This window comes from Bufo bufo, chromosome 9, assembly GCF_905171765.1.
Source record: "Bufo bufo chromosome 9, aBufBuf1.1, whole genome shotgun sequence".
Taxonomy (NCBI): Eukaryota; Metazoa; Chordata; class Amphibia; order Anura; family Bufonidae; genus Bufo; species Bufo bufo.
The window spans coordinates 171813856-171827877 of NC_053397.1; the positions used below are offsets into that span (position 1 = coordinate 171813856).

Genomic DNA, 14022 nt, shown 5'->3' on the forward strand with positions numbered 1-14022 from the left:
CTAGCACATCCACAATATCCAGTCCCCATAGCTCTGTGTGCTTTTATTGTGTAAAAAAAAGGATTTGATTCATCTGCAAATTAATGAGATGAGTCAGAGCTTGAAAATATTACTCTTCTCTGGTCACACAAGTAAGATATGACTCTTATGTTAATTTGCATAAAAGGTGAGAAGTACAAAAATTCATAATACTTATTGAATTATCTGCAAATGAAATGAAAAGTATAAGTTATATGTTTAGGGCAGGGCTTTTTTTCTGGCGGAACGCACCGGAACGGCGTTCCGCCACCTTTTGACATAGCAGCCTGCCATGCTCCAGCATCGCAGGCTGCGATGTATCAGCGGGGAGGGACTGGGAGGAGGAGCTGGGGGCCGGTGCGTTCACTGTGCTCCGGCCCCCAGCTCCAGTACAGTTATAGAATGTGTAAAATTAATAATGATTCTATTCATTAGGCCCCCTCTGTAGTAGAACATTCAATATATCCATCCTACTCACAGGGCTGCTATCGTAATGCAGGCCGGCCGGGCAGACGAGCGGCAGCGTCACTGACTGACGTCACATGCCTGCCCGGATTACTTTATGAATGAAGCAGGCGGCGCAGGCACGTGACGTCAGTCAGTGACGCTGCCGCTCGTCTGCCCGGCCGGCCTGCATTACGACAACAGCCCTGTGAGTAGGATGGATATATTGAATGTTCTACTACAGAGGGGGCCTCATGAATAGAATCATTATTAATTTTACACATTTTATAACTGTACTGGAGCGGCAATGGGGGGGGGGGGGGTCTGTGGATGGCAGTGTTATGGGGGGGGGGGGGGGTCTGTGGATGGCACTGTTATGGGGTGGGGGGGCGGGTGTCTGTGGATGGCACTGTTATGGGGTGGGGGGGTGTCTGTGGATGGCACTGTTAAGGGGTGGGGGGGTCTGTGGATGGCACTGTTAAGGGGTGGGGGGGTCTGTGGATGGCACTGTTATGGGGTGGGGGGGCTGTGGATGGCACTGTTATGGGTTGGGGGGATGTCTGTGGATGGCACTGTTATGGGGTGGGTGGGGTGTCTGTGGATGACACTGTTATGGGGTGGGGGGGTCTGTGGATGGCACTGTTATGGGGTGGGGGGGTCTGTGGATGGCACTGTTATGGGGTGGGGGGGTCTGTGGATGGCACTGTTATGGGGTGGGGGGGTCTGTGGATTGCACTGTTATAGGATGGGGGGTCTGTGGATGGCACTGTTATAGGATGGGGGATCTGCGGGTGCCATCCCCAGATCCCCCATTAACAGTGCCATCCCCATCTGGGGGGTATCTTTGCTGGGCTGGACTTTTATAGCCCCCCCAAATTTTACTTGCATCCCTGTTCTCTAAAGGGGCGGTTTTAGGGGGCGGTCCTAGGGGTGGGTAGGGGCATGGCCAGGGGAGGGGGGCTGAGTTCCACCACCTTTTCTCTGAGAAAAAAAGCCCTGGTTTAGGGTAACACAAAGAACATTTAGAAACGCTCAGTGAGGGTAGCATAGTAGAGGTGACAGGTTCCCTTTAAAAGAGAACGTACATATGTCCTATATAGGCAGAGGGTGGACCCTCAGAATAATTTACTCTGGTGAGCCCAAGCAAATTCAGTCCTGAACACGGACTATTAAGCAGAATTTCTTGGCATCTGGCTGTTACGCATATATACATCAATCTGCATGTTCATTTACTGAAAAACTTTCTGAATTACACAACGAATGAATTCCAACCAGGTTTGTATTATAGCCAATGAACATTAATGTTCCTGACAAAGGATTTGACTAAACTGCAATGACCTTGGTAGTCACAGCTCATCTGTTTTGTTCTATGATTGAGGTAATTACAGTTACTCGTTTCCCTGTACCTTAGCAGACAGAAGCTTTTCACTTTCGAGCATCCAAGGTTTTCTTTTCTTCTCACAGTTCAGTGACTGTTCACTACGAGTAGGGGAGGCTGATGAAGACCCTTTCCCAGAGAGTTCTGAGCCCTCTTGATGTTCTTGAACACTTTCTTCACTTGGGGAGTAATCCTCATCTTCCTCCTCCTCCTCGTCACCACTTCCCTAGAGAAGCAATTAAAAAATTCATATGAATATTAAGCAGAAAAAACATACCAGATTTGTAGTGTGACCTCCATGTGCATTGTGGATTCTTTTATGCAAAATCAGATGCCTGACAGAATACAGTGACTTATTGTCGGCTTTATCCTGGTGTCCATTTCCACTACCCCAGATTAAAGAGGTTGTCCGGTCCCAAAATCAATTCTTTTTATGTGCTCCTAACACCCCTCACCATGCATACATAGGCCCCCAATACTTGTTTTTCATGTATGAGCTTTCCTTCCCCCCTGGAAGACATCACATTATCCTGGCAGATCTGTTTACTTTCTCCCCTTTTTGTTCTGTTGAATACATAACTTTATTGCTACACAAGCCTGGCTGCACTGCACAGTGATGAGTCACGGGCTGGCCACGCCCCCACTCTGCTCTGTCTGCAGCAGCTCCACCCACTACAACTCCTGTGTCCATGTTACTACACCCAGACAGGAATCTACTTCTCACTCAGTGTCTAAATCTCATCACTGACCGTTCACAGGCTCTTCCCTCACCATCTCCAGAGTGTAATAAACACATCATATCCACACACATCTGTATCTAATCCTAACATGTATGTGTGCATGATACATAGCATGTTGTATGAGATACTGCCCGCTGAAGTGTGTATCTAATCCCATCTTCTATGATACAGCCTGCTGAGCGGGGTATCTAATTCCATTTTGTATGACACAGTCTGTTGAGTGGTGTATCTAATCCTATCTTGTATGATTCCGCCTGCTGAGCTGTGTATCTAAACCCTTATGCACACGGCCATATCCATTTTTCGGTCTGCGAGACGCAGGTCCGCCAAATAAGGATACGGTCCTTGCGCGACCAGCATTTTATTTATTTTTTTGCAGTCCCATTGATTTCTATGAAATTCAGGTCTGCATTATGAGGACCAAAATAAGACATGTTTTTTTTTTGCAGAACTGACACTTTGCTTTCCACATCCGTATATTAGTACAGCAAAAGATAGAACAGGTCTTATTCTGGTCCTCATAATGCAGATCTAAAACCTATAGAACTCAATGGCTCTGGAAAAAAATGCACATCTCACACAGGCAGTATCCTTATTTAGCAGATCTGCTACTTGGAGAAAGCAGAACGGATACGGTCCTGTGCATGAGGCCTAATCCTAATCCTATCTTTTTTGGTCCTGACTGCTGAAGGGTTTACCTTAGGCCATCATGTGCGATACACGTGAGAGAAGACCCTGATCAGCCTGGGAAACACGGTCCCCATGTTGCCGCATCTCCCAGGCTGACCGCACTCTCCTGACCGAACTGATATGACAGTAATGTATGATACAGCCAGTCTCTTATCTGGTCAGGGAGCCGAGGTTGGCCTGGAAATTGTGGCTAATACATGGACTGAGACATGTTATGAGAGCACTGTGGATATCACTGTTATGGGGTCACTCTAGATGTTCTCTAGATGATCCCTATCACTCATACTGAGCCACCATAACAGTGACATCCAGAGCGCCGCCATAACAGTGACATCCAGAGCGCCCCCATAACAGTGACATCCACAGCACCCCCATAACAGTGACATCCACAGCACCCCCATAACAGTGACATCCACAGCGCCCCCATAACAGTGACATCCACAGCGCCCCCATAACAGTGACAGCCACAGTGCCCCATAAAAGTTATATCCACAGTGCCCCATAACAGTGACATCTAGAGCACCCCCATAACAGTGACATCCAGCACTGTGGATATCACTGTTATAGGGGTCACTCTAGATGTTCTCTACAGTGCCCCCATGTGCTATCCACAGTGCCCCATGTGCCAGCCACAGTGCCCCCATGTGCCAGCCACAGTGCCCCCATGTGCACCCATGTGCCATCCAAAGTGCCCCCCATGTGCCATGCACAGCTCCCCCAATGACCTCCACAGCATAGCGATCAGCCTCTGTGGCTGATCGCTATGCTGTCACTCATGTACAGTGCTTATATCGCGCTGTACATGAGTCAGTACAGGCTTCACATAGAAGCCTGTACACTCAGATGGCCAGCGGTCCCGGCACATGCGCAGTAGTGTGCAAGCGACGGGACTGAAGAAGGCTGGCAGGAGGCAACGACGTCAGTGATGACGTTCCGTCTCCTGCCTCAGGCAGGAAAAGAAGAGGACTGCGCTGGACCGGAAGACTTCAAAACGCTTCAGGAGCGGTCACGTGACCGTGAACAGTATCATAGGAAGAGCTGTGCTGTGGAGGGTAAGTATTGGTGTAATAACCTTCCCTCCACAGGTTATGAAGATGGACAATTTTCAAGTAGAGGCCGGAGAACCCCTTTAAGGTACTTGCAAATTGTTATTCAATGTTATTTGATGCAGTGTATAAAAGCCATATAACTTTGTATGGATCAGTCAGGGTTAACAATCCTGACTCTGCTCCTGTAGGAAGCTAAGAGACTCCAGTCCGCCCCTAGCTCAGTCAGTCTAGAGCAGTGGTGGCGAACTGTTTAGAGGCAGAGTGCCCAAACTGCAACCCAAAACCCACTTATTTATTGCAAATTGCCAACACGGCAATTTAACCTGAGTACTACAGTCTAGTGTAGTATATCTGACAAATAATCTGACCCAAGAAAGAGTCAAAAGAGCCACCCCATGAATGCACATCCGACCATAAAAGGATATAAAAATATATATAAAGTTTATTGGACACAACAACACACGCATAAAAAAATTGTATACAATGTAGAACAAAGTGCGGTCTGCAATAAAATATATGTAACCGACACACACAGGTTGTCATGGTCTTACCTGCTTGCTGCTCTCCTTCGTTTGACATGTGCTGGCGGCCATCTTAGGTTTCTGGGTTTCTTGTAGCCTTCCACCCTGCGGCTCCTCCTTCCCCTGGGAGGAGCTGGATGCCTAGCTCATATATATAGGAGGTCTGTGGCTTCAGTTCCTTGCTTGGTCCTCTTGTGTTCACATGCTTCTAAGACTGCTGCTGCTTCTGGTTCCTGATCCTGGCTTCGTCTGACTACCCTGCTGGTTCCTGATCCTGGCTTCGTCTGACTACCCTGCTGGTTCCTGATCCTGGCTTCGTCTGACTACCCTTCTGGTTCCTGACCTCTGGCTTCGCAAAGACTCTGCTCGGTTTCACCATCCGTTTGGACTTTTGCTTTACAGCTTTATTTTCAATAAAGCCTTCTTATTTTCACTTATCTCTTGTTGTACGTCTGGTTCATGGTTCCGTGACATTAGGACCAAGCCATGAATTCTGACGGTACAGGGCCATCCTCGCTACCCACGCTGGTTGCCAGACTTGATCAGCAGGATCACCTGTTGGGTCGGTTCGCTGTGGCGTTGCAAACCCTGCTTGAACGCACGGCTCATTTCGCTCCCGTTGCCGATGGGTCGGTTGTCGCTCCTGGGCTCGCTCCTACTGCCGCTCCGGTTGTTGCGCCAGAGTCTACCCCGACACCTGTTGTTGCGCCTGCGGTGTTTCGGGGTATGACCGGTTCTGCCCCTCTTCCACAGCGCTTTGGGGGAGAGCCAACTCAGTGCCGAGGTTTCCTTAACCAGGTGGGCATTTATTTCGAGTTGCTGCCACATGCCTTTCCTACTGAGAGATCAAAGGTGGGCTTCTTGATCTCGCTGCTCTCGGACAAGGCCTTGGCCTGGGCCAGCCCTTTATGGGAGAACAACAATCCGGTGGTTGCCGAGTTTTCCGGTTTTGTTGCTTCTCTTCGGAAGGTATTCGATGTGCCGGCTCGTGCTGCCTCTGCTGCGAAGCTCCTTATGTCCATCAGACAGGGTTCACGATCCGTAGCTGAATACGCCATTGAGTTTCGTACCCTGGCAGCAGAGGTGGGCTGGAATAATGAGGCTCTGGTCGCTGCTTTCTCTCATGGTCTCTCGGATGCCTTGAAGGATGAGGTTGCAGCTAAGGACCTACCAGTTGAGCTCGAGTCTCTTATTTCTTTCCTGATTTTGATTGACACCAGACTCAGGGAGAGACCTTCCTTTAAGGAGAACCTGCGGAGGTCTTTTAACAGATTGGTGCCTACGTTTGCTGTCCCACCCGTGCCTCCCTCTCCTCCCACGCCTCCTGGGGATGACTTGTCTGGGGGTGAACCCATGCAGCTGGGGTTTGCTCACCTGTCCGAGGGGGAGAGGGCACTCCGGAGACGCGAGGGCCGATGCATGTACTGTGGTCTCGGTGGGCATTTTCGGTTGGCATGTCCGAACCGTCCGGGAAACGCTCGTACCCTGAGATCCTGTCGGGGGCAGATCTTGGGTGGAGTCTCCTCGTCCCCGGTTTCCCGTGTTGACAAACCACTGATCACTGTTGTCCTCTCCTGGGTCGGGGGCTCGGTGACGACCCAGGCGTTGGTGGACTCTGGTGCTGGTGGTTTGTTCATTGATAGTGTGTTCGCTGCCGCCAATTCCATTCCTCTGCAGGCTCGAGGTTCCCCACTGGCTCTTGAGGCGATAGACGGCAGACCCCTTCTGCCGCCACACGTGACTCATGAGACCCTTCCAGTGGGGATAGCCATTGGTGCCGTTCACAGAGAGTCGGTCTGCCTCCAGGTTATTTCGTCTCCACACTACTCGGTGGTCTTGGGGTACCCCTGGCTCCAGAAGCATAATCCGACTTTCGATTGGAGATCGGTCGAGATCCTCTCGTGGTCACCGCAGTGTGGGGCTAGTTGCATCCATGGGTCTGTCAAGTTGCTGTGTACTTCCTCGGACTCTCTGTTGCCTCCTGAATACGAGGAGTACCGGGATGTATTCGATAAGGTGCGCGCGGTTGCCCTACCTCCGCACCGCCCATACGATTGTGCCATAGAGTTACAATCTGGTGCCGTTCCTCCTCGTGGCAAAGTCTATCCACTGTCGGTAGCGGAGAATGAGGCCATGGAGGAGTACGTGAGGGAGGCGCTTTCACGCGGACACATTCGCAAATCTTCGTCCCCGGCAGGGGCTGGATTTTTCTTTGTGAAAAAGAAGGGCGGTGAGTTGAGGCCTTGCATCGATTACAGGGGTCTCAATCGCATCACGATCAAGAACGCTTACCCGATACCCTTGATTTCCGAGCTGTTCGATCGCCTTAAAGGGGCCACGGTCTTTACCAAACTCGACCTGAGGGCGGCATATAACCTGGTAAGGATCAAGGCGGGCGATGAGTGGAAGACCGCGTTTAACACCAGGACCGGTCATTACGAATCCTTGGTTATGCCCTTTGGGTTGTGCAATGCGCCCGCAGTCTTTCAGGAATTCATCAACGATGTTTTCCGTGACCTGTTGCAGCAGTGTGTGGTAGTCTATTTGGATGACATCTTGGTATATTCTGAATCCATGGAGGCCCACATTCTGGATGTCAGACGAGTGTTGCAACGGTTACGAGAGAACAAGCTGTTCGGTAAGCTTGAGAAATGCGAATTTCACCGATCCCAGGTAACCTTCTTAGGTTACATCATTTCCGCTGAGGGGTTCTCCATGGATCCTGAGAAGGTTTCGGCTGTCTTACAGTGGCCCCAGCCCAATGGTCTTCGTTCCCTGCAGCGCTTTTTGGGCTTCGCCAATTATTATCGGAGGTTCATCAGGGACTTTTCCATGCTGGCCAAGCCTCTCACGGATCTGACCAGGAAGGGCAGTAATTCCCAGGTCTGGCCGCTCGAGGCCATCCGAGCTTTTGAGGCCCTAAAGTCCGCCTTTGTGTCGGCTCCGATTCTGTCGCATCCCAACCCTGGGTTGCCCTTTGTCCTCGAGGTGGACGCGTCTGAGACGGGAGTAGGCGCCCTTCTGTCTCAGCGTAGAACACCAGAGGGTCCTCTGCTTCCTTGTGGGTTTTACTCCCGGAAACTGTCTTCCGCGGAGTGCAACTATCAGATTGGTGACAGGGAGTTATTGGCCATCGTGCAGGCCCTTAAAGAATGGAGGCACTTGCTCGAGGGTTCGGTGGTTCCGGTTCTCATCCTGACGGACCACAAGAATCTGACCTACCTTTCTGAGGCCAAGAGATTGACACCACGTCAGGCCAGATGGGCTCTGTTCTTGTCACGTTTTAATTACGTGGTCTCCTACCTACCCGGTTCCAAGAACATCAGGGCGGATGCCTTATCACGGCAGTACTCCGAGCTGTCCAGGGAGGAGTCGATTCCGACTTCGGTCATACCTCCGAATCAGATCCTGGCCGCCATTCGCACCAGCCTGACCTCTCCCCTGGGTGAGCAGATTTTGGCGGCTCAATCTGGTGCTCCCTCTGGGAGACCCAACGGCAGATGTTTTGTGCCTGAGGAGTTGCGCACTCGGTTGTTGCGAACCTACCATAACTCCAAGACCGCGGGGCATCCTGGAAAGAATCAGCTGTCCTGGGCTGTTTCACGTCTGTTCTGGTGGCCTTCCCTACTTTCCGACATCGCCGCATATGTAGCGGCATGCTCCGTTTGTGCCCAGAGTAAGTCCCCTCGGCACCTTCCGTTGGGCCTTCTGCAACCCATAGCCACCGGGGAGCGCCCATGGTCACACCTGGGGATGGATTTCATTGTGGACCTCCCTGCATCCCGAGGCCATACGGTCATTCTCATGATTGTGGATCGGTTTTCCAAAATGTGCCACTGTGTTCCTCTCAAGAAGTTACCCTCTGCACAAGAGTTGGCCACGATTTTTGCCAGGGAGGTCTTCCGGTTGCACGGTTTGCCTAAGGAGATTGTGTCGGATCGGGGGAGTCAGTTTGTGTCCAGGTTCTGGCGCGCCTTTTGCTCCCAGTTGGGGATTCATCTCTCCTTCTCCTCGGCCTACCACCCTCAGTCCAATGGGGCCGCAGAACGATCCAATCAGGCCTTGGAGCAATTCCTTCGTTGCTATGTCTCCGATCACCAAGACAATTGGGTTGACCTCCTGCCTTGGGCTGAGTTTGCCAGGAACACGGCAGTGAACTCTTCCTCTGGGACGTCTCCCTTCATGGCCAATTATGGGTTCCAACCTGCCGTGTTACCGGAGGTATTCTCTCCCCAGGATATTCCGGCTGTGGAGGATCACCTTTCCGTCCTACGTGCTTCTTGGGTACAGATCCAGAAGTCCCTTGAGGTCTCTGCGCAGCGCCAGAGACTCCAGGCTGATCGCAGACGAGCGCCTGCTCCTTCCTACCAGGTCGGAGACCGTGTATGGTTGTCCACCCGCAACCTCAACCTTCGAGTGCCCACTCCCAAGCTGGCGCCTCGCTTTGTTGGTCCCTTCCGAGTGCTTCGCAGGGTAAACCCGGTAGCCTATGCCCTTGCGCTTCCTCCTGGCATGCGGATCTCCAACGTGTTTCATGTCTCCCTGTTGAAGCCACTGGTGTGTAATCGTTTCACTTCCTCGGTTCCTCGGCCTCGTCCGGTCCAAGTGGGCAATCGTGAGGAATATGAGGTGAGCAATATCCTGGACTCACGCCTGGTCCGCGGTCGGTTGCAGTTTTTGGTCCATTGGCGTGGTTATGGTCCAGAGGAGCGTTCCTGGGTTCCCTCCGCAGATGTCCATGCTCCTGCCTTGCTCCGAGCCTTCCACGCACGCTTCCCTCAGAAACCGTTTTGTGCTCCGCGGAGGAGGGGCCCTTGAGGGGGAGGTACTGTCATGGTCTTACCTGCTTGCTGCTCTCCTTCGTTTGACATGTGCTGGCGGCCATCTTAGGTTTCTGGGTTTCTTGTAGCCTTCCACCCTGCGGCTCCTCCTTGCCCTGGGAGGAGCTGGATGCCTAGCTCATATATATAGGAGGTCTGTGGCTTCAGTTCCTTGCTTGGTCCTCTTGTGTTCACATGCTTCTAAGACTGCTGCTGCTTCTGGTTCCTGATCCTGGCTTCGTCTGACTACCCTGCTGGTTCCTGATCCTGGCTTCGTCTGACTACCCTGCTGGTTCCTGATCCTGGCTTCGTCTGACTACCCTTCTGGTTCCTGACCTCTGGCTTCGCAAAGACTCTGCTCGGTTTCACCATCCGTTTGGACTTTTGCTTTACAGCTTTATTTTCAATAAAGCCTTCTTATTTTCACTTATCTCTTGTTGTACGTCTGGTTCATGGTTCCGTGACACAGGTCCACTGTATTATAACATATAAATGTATGCGTTATCAACCAGCGTATAAAGCAAAACAATAAATCACATAAAGCAAATATAAGGTGAGGTGAGGCCACTAGACTAAAAGATACAAACAGACCGACATGGGGTCAAAATATCAAGAGCCAAACCTACATAGCCAGCTGGTGCAGTGGACCTGGAAACATAGCAAGCGCCCAACGCGTGTCGCCGAAGCAATCCGGCTTCCTCAGGGGTGAAGGACTGTGTGTTGGGGCGTCAGTTAATATAGGGTGTTAAATAAGCTATAATTATATTCACCTGTGCAGCAGGAACTGTGGTCGGTGCATGAGCATATCAGACTCCAGTCAAAGCAGGAAACCGGAAGTGTGAGTCACATGATCGGCTGGTGGAACGCATGGTGGAACGCATATGCGTTCCACCAGCCAAAGCCCAGCCACATAGCAAGAGAGGACACTGAGGGCACATATGTTTAAACTGAAGCTAAACATTGTTGAGTAGAGGCATTTACAGCCACATAGGCAATGCAAGGCAAGCTAGTGAGAAATCGGGACAGTATTTGCAAACCGGATGTGAGTAATCACATAACCGGAAGTGAGGCGCCACTGTGGAACGCATGGTGGAACGCATAGTGCGCTCCACTGTGAATAGTGGAGCGCACGATGCGTCCAGCACACGCACATAGGCACGGCAGCATATTGAAAAGGATAGGCGAGGCAGACACAAGGAGGATGGGGGTGATGTAGTATATCTTCCATGTACTTTATAATTTTGCTATAATAGCCTGCCTACATTCAATGCCATTCATAGCACGCCCTGCACTGATGAATGGCAGGAAAAGTCTAAGACATATTGATTTACCTTAGAATTTTTCCAGGGCGTGGGTGCCCACAGAGAGGGCTCTGAGTGCCCCCTCTGGCACCCGTACCATAGGTTCACCATCACTGGTCTACAGTTAGCTGAGGAAGTGAGAGGAGCTTCATGTGTTCTCCCCTGAGAGTACTAGGCCTACATCCGAGAGAACCACTATCTCAGAGATCCACAGAGATAAAACCATCTCTTCTTCACAGTACTCCAGAGAGAGAGAGAGAGAAAGAGAGAATGGAAGAACCTAGAAGGTGCAGAATGTGCATGGCTGAGCACTGGAGTCAGTCAGTAAGGTATTTGCCGATAGAGACTTTACTGCAGTGAGAGGGACATTGCTAAAACACCCTTCCACACTTTGGCCCACCCCATCTTAAACTGTATTGCCAGCCTTAGATTCTGGAGAGAGAGGCTCAACCTTAATTATATCTGCACATCGCGATCTGTGAAGATTTGCAATGTGAATTGTTTGTAACTGTTTGATACCGTTGGATGGACTACAACTACCATTCTGCACTTTAGTAAAAAGAGACTCCATAAAGAGAGACTATTTTCTACAATCAGCCTGGTTACTGACTCCAGCACCATTTGCTGGCCACAGCCCCACCTCTTTCCTTGTACATGTCCAGCACTCAAAACACCAAAGTCACCCCAACTACCCATCAGACAGGAACCCGACATCATGGTGTCCCACGAAGGAAGAAAAGGTGCGCCCTCCTATCACTGCACTGCCCAAGGGCTGTTGCAGTCAGAGCCACTACAACTCCCATCCTCAACCCCACTCCTCCTGGGCACGCTGCATATTATTTTGATGGCAACAATAGTGCTACATGCTCTGCCATTCTTACCATAAAAGGTTACACAACTCTTGACAGGGGTTTTAACCTGAGCCTCCAACACACAAATCTGAACACCGCCCGAGTATGGTGCATTTAAAGGACATGACCAAAACTTCTCTGGTTAATACTGCCATATAAGATCTTCTACAACTCACAGACTTTATATACATTTACACATACAGTATGCCCGAATGGCAGGTTAGACACACAGTAAATGAAGGCCTGGTTTGGAGGAACATATGACTGGTGAAGTTGAGCAAACAGTAGTAAAACCCACGTATTTTATCCAGTATTTCATGATTTCTTATACTAACATTGGTATAAACACAAGAGTAATATTAGATCTATTTTTTTTGCGAATACATACCTGAGGACTTCCGACAGGTGTGTTCTCTACAGAGTTGGATGAGCGCTTCTTCTTGTGGACAAAGAAGTGTTTCCTTCTCTTCCTCCTCTTAGCAGGCTTCTTCAGGGCAGCCTCTATGCTGCGCAAAATGCCTGTAGGATTGCTTAAGTTCCTCCCACGACGCTTTCCATAATAATGAGCTATTCAAGAGAAATACAGAGGAATTCAATATGGATCTGACCAGCAGACTCTTCTGTCCTAACCCAGCAAATGTCACTGGTCGCAGCCTAGTATAAAAGCCATGCTTTTCTTAAATGTGGCAGTGCTATACAGTCTCGCGAGACTTAGCATCATAACTTCAGAAATTGATTTATACTGAAAAAAACATTTCCTGAACTCGGGATATTTTAGTAATTACTTCGGCTCATCGGAGACAATACATCCTAATACTGTACGGAGCTCCTGCTCCATATAGTATTGAAACAAAGTTTTATGCGGAGTCGATTTGCTCATCCCTAGTAATAACTAGCGGAGGACACCACAGCTATCTGACGAATGATGGGAGGGAAGGATAGGGGTGTCTAATACACCCTTTACTCTTAATACAGTCCTGTATGCCACGGTTTTGTTTTTAAACTGACAACTCCTTTAATTGAGTTTAAATGAGCCTAATCTGCTGAATCAATAGGAGAATGCATAGATAAGTGGGGCTTTCTTTACACATTACCATTATCACTGCTTTATATCATATGAACTTGTCAGAAGTTTACTATGTAGATAGTCTGAACCGTTTTAAGGTGATCTCCACACAGAGACATGTCAGAAGATTGCATTATTGGAGGTCCATGCACTGGGCTTCCCACCAATCACTAGAATGTACAGCGCTTGTTAGTGCTTTTAGTTTTCAGCTTGGAAGCTTTGTGTTATTTAGTGTATTAATGAAATAGAGAATGAGATTAAATGGGTTATCCAGTGATAGATAATGATGACCTATCCTGAGGACCGGTGGGGTCCGAGTTCCGGCACCCCCGCCGATCAGCTGGTACAGGGGGCCGTCGCGCGCCCTAGACCTCTGACTAACGTAGCCGGCTCCCAGCAGCTTTCCAAGCACAGAATTGTACATAGTACAGTGTTTGTGCTTGGTATTGCAGCTCCGTCCCACTTTAATGGGGCTGAGCAGCAACGAGGCCATGTGATCGATGTACGGCGACGTCACATGGCCTAGGAAGAGGCCACGGCACTGATTTGATACTGATGACCTATCCTGAGTATAGGTCATCAATAGACATTACTGGATAACCGCTTTAATAGCACTCTTTCTATTTTTGTTAATGACACAGACTGCAGTACTGTACAGTCTATGGAAAATGTCCAAAAATGATAAGCTAACACACAGAGTCTTTGGGCATCCACTTCAAATGAGGGTCAATGTGAATAAACGCAAAAGGTATGTATCTGGGTACTAATAACCTACATGCGTCTTATGTCCTAGGGCAAGTAACACTGGGAGAGTCACTTGTAGAAAAGGATCTTGGTGTACTTGTAGATCATAGCTCAAGCAGCAGCATGCAGGCTAGCAGGATATGGTCATGTATTATATAAAGCATGGACTCACAGGACAGGGATGTAATATTAACCACTTTACAAAGCTTTGTGTGGTCTCACCTGGAATAAGCAATTCAGTTACAGGCACCATTTCACAATAAAGAAGGATAAAGAACGACTAAACTAAAGCTACTTTCACACTAGTGTTTTTGCTGGATCTGGCAGGGTTAAGCAAAAACGCTTCCGTTACTGAGAATACAACCATCGGCATCCGTTATGAATGGACCCGGTTGTATTA

General features: G+C 49.6%; 1 protein-coding gene across 1 annotated transcript in view; it reads right to left on the reverse strand.

Annotated features, from left to right (window-relative positions):
- SFMBT1 (Scm like with four mbt domains 1) overlaps window positions 1-14022 on the reverse strand; it is a 134952-nt gene that overhangs the window by 15686 nt on the left and 105244 nt on the right. The window contains exons 18-19 of the mRNA XM_040407409.1: window positions 12201-12379; window positions 1869-2066 (exon numbers count right to left, since the gene is read on the reverse strand). Coding sequence (XP_040263343.1) covers window positions 1869-2066; window positions 12201-12379 — 377 coding nt within the window. The remainder of the gene's footprint in view (window positions 1-1868; window positions 2067-12200; window positions 12380-14022) is intronic.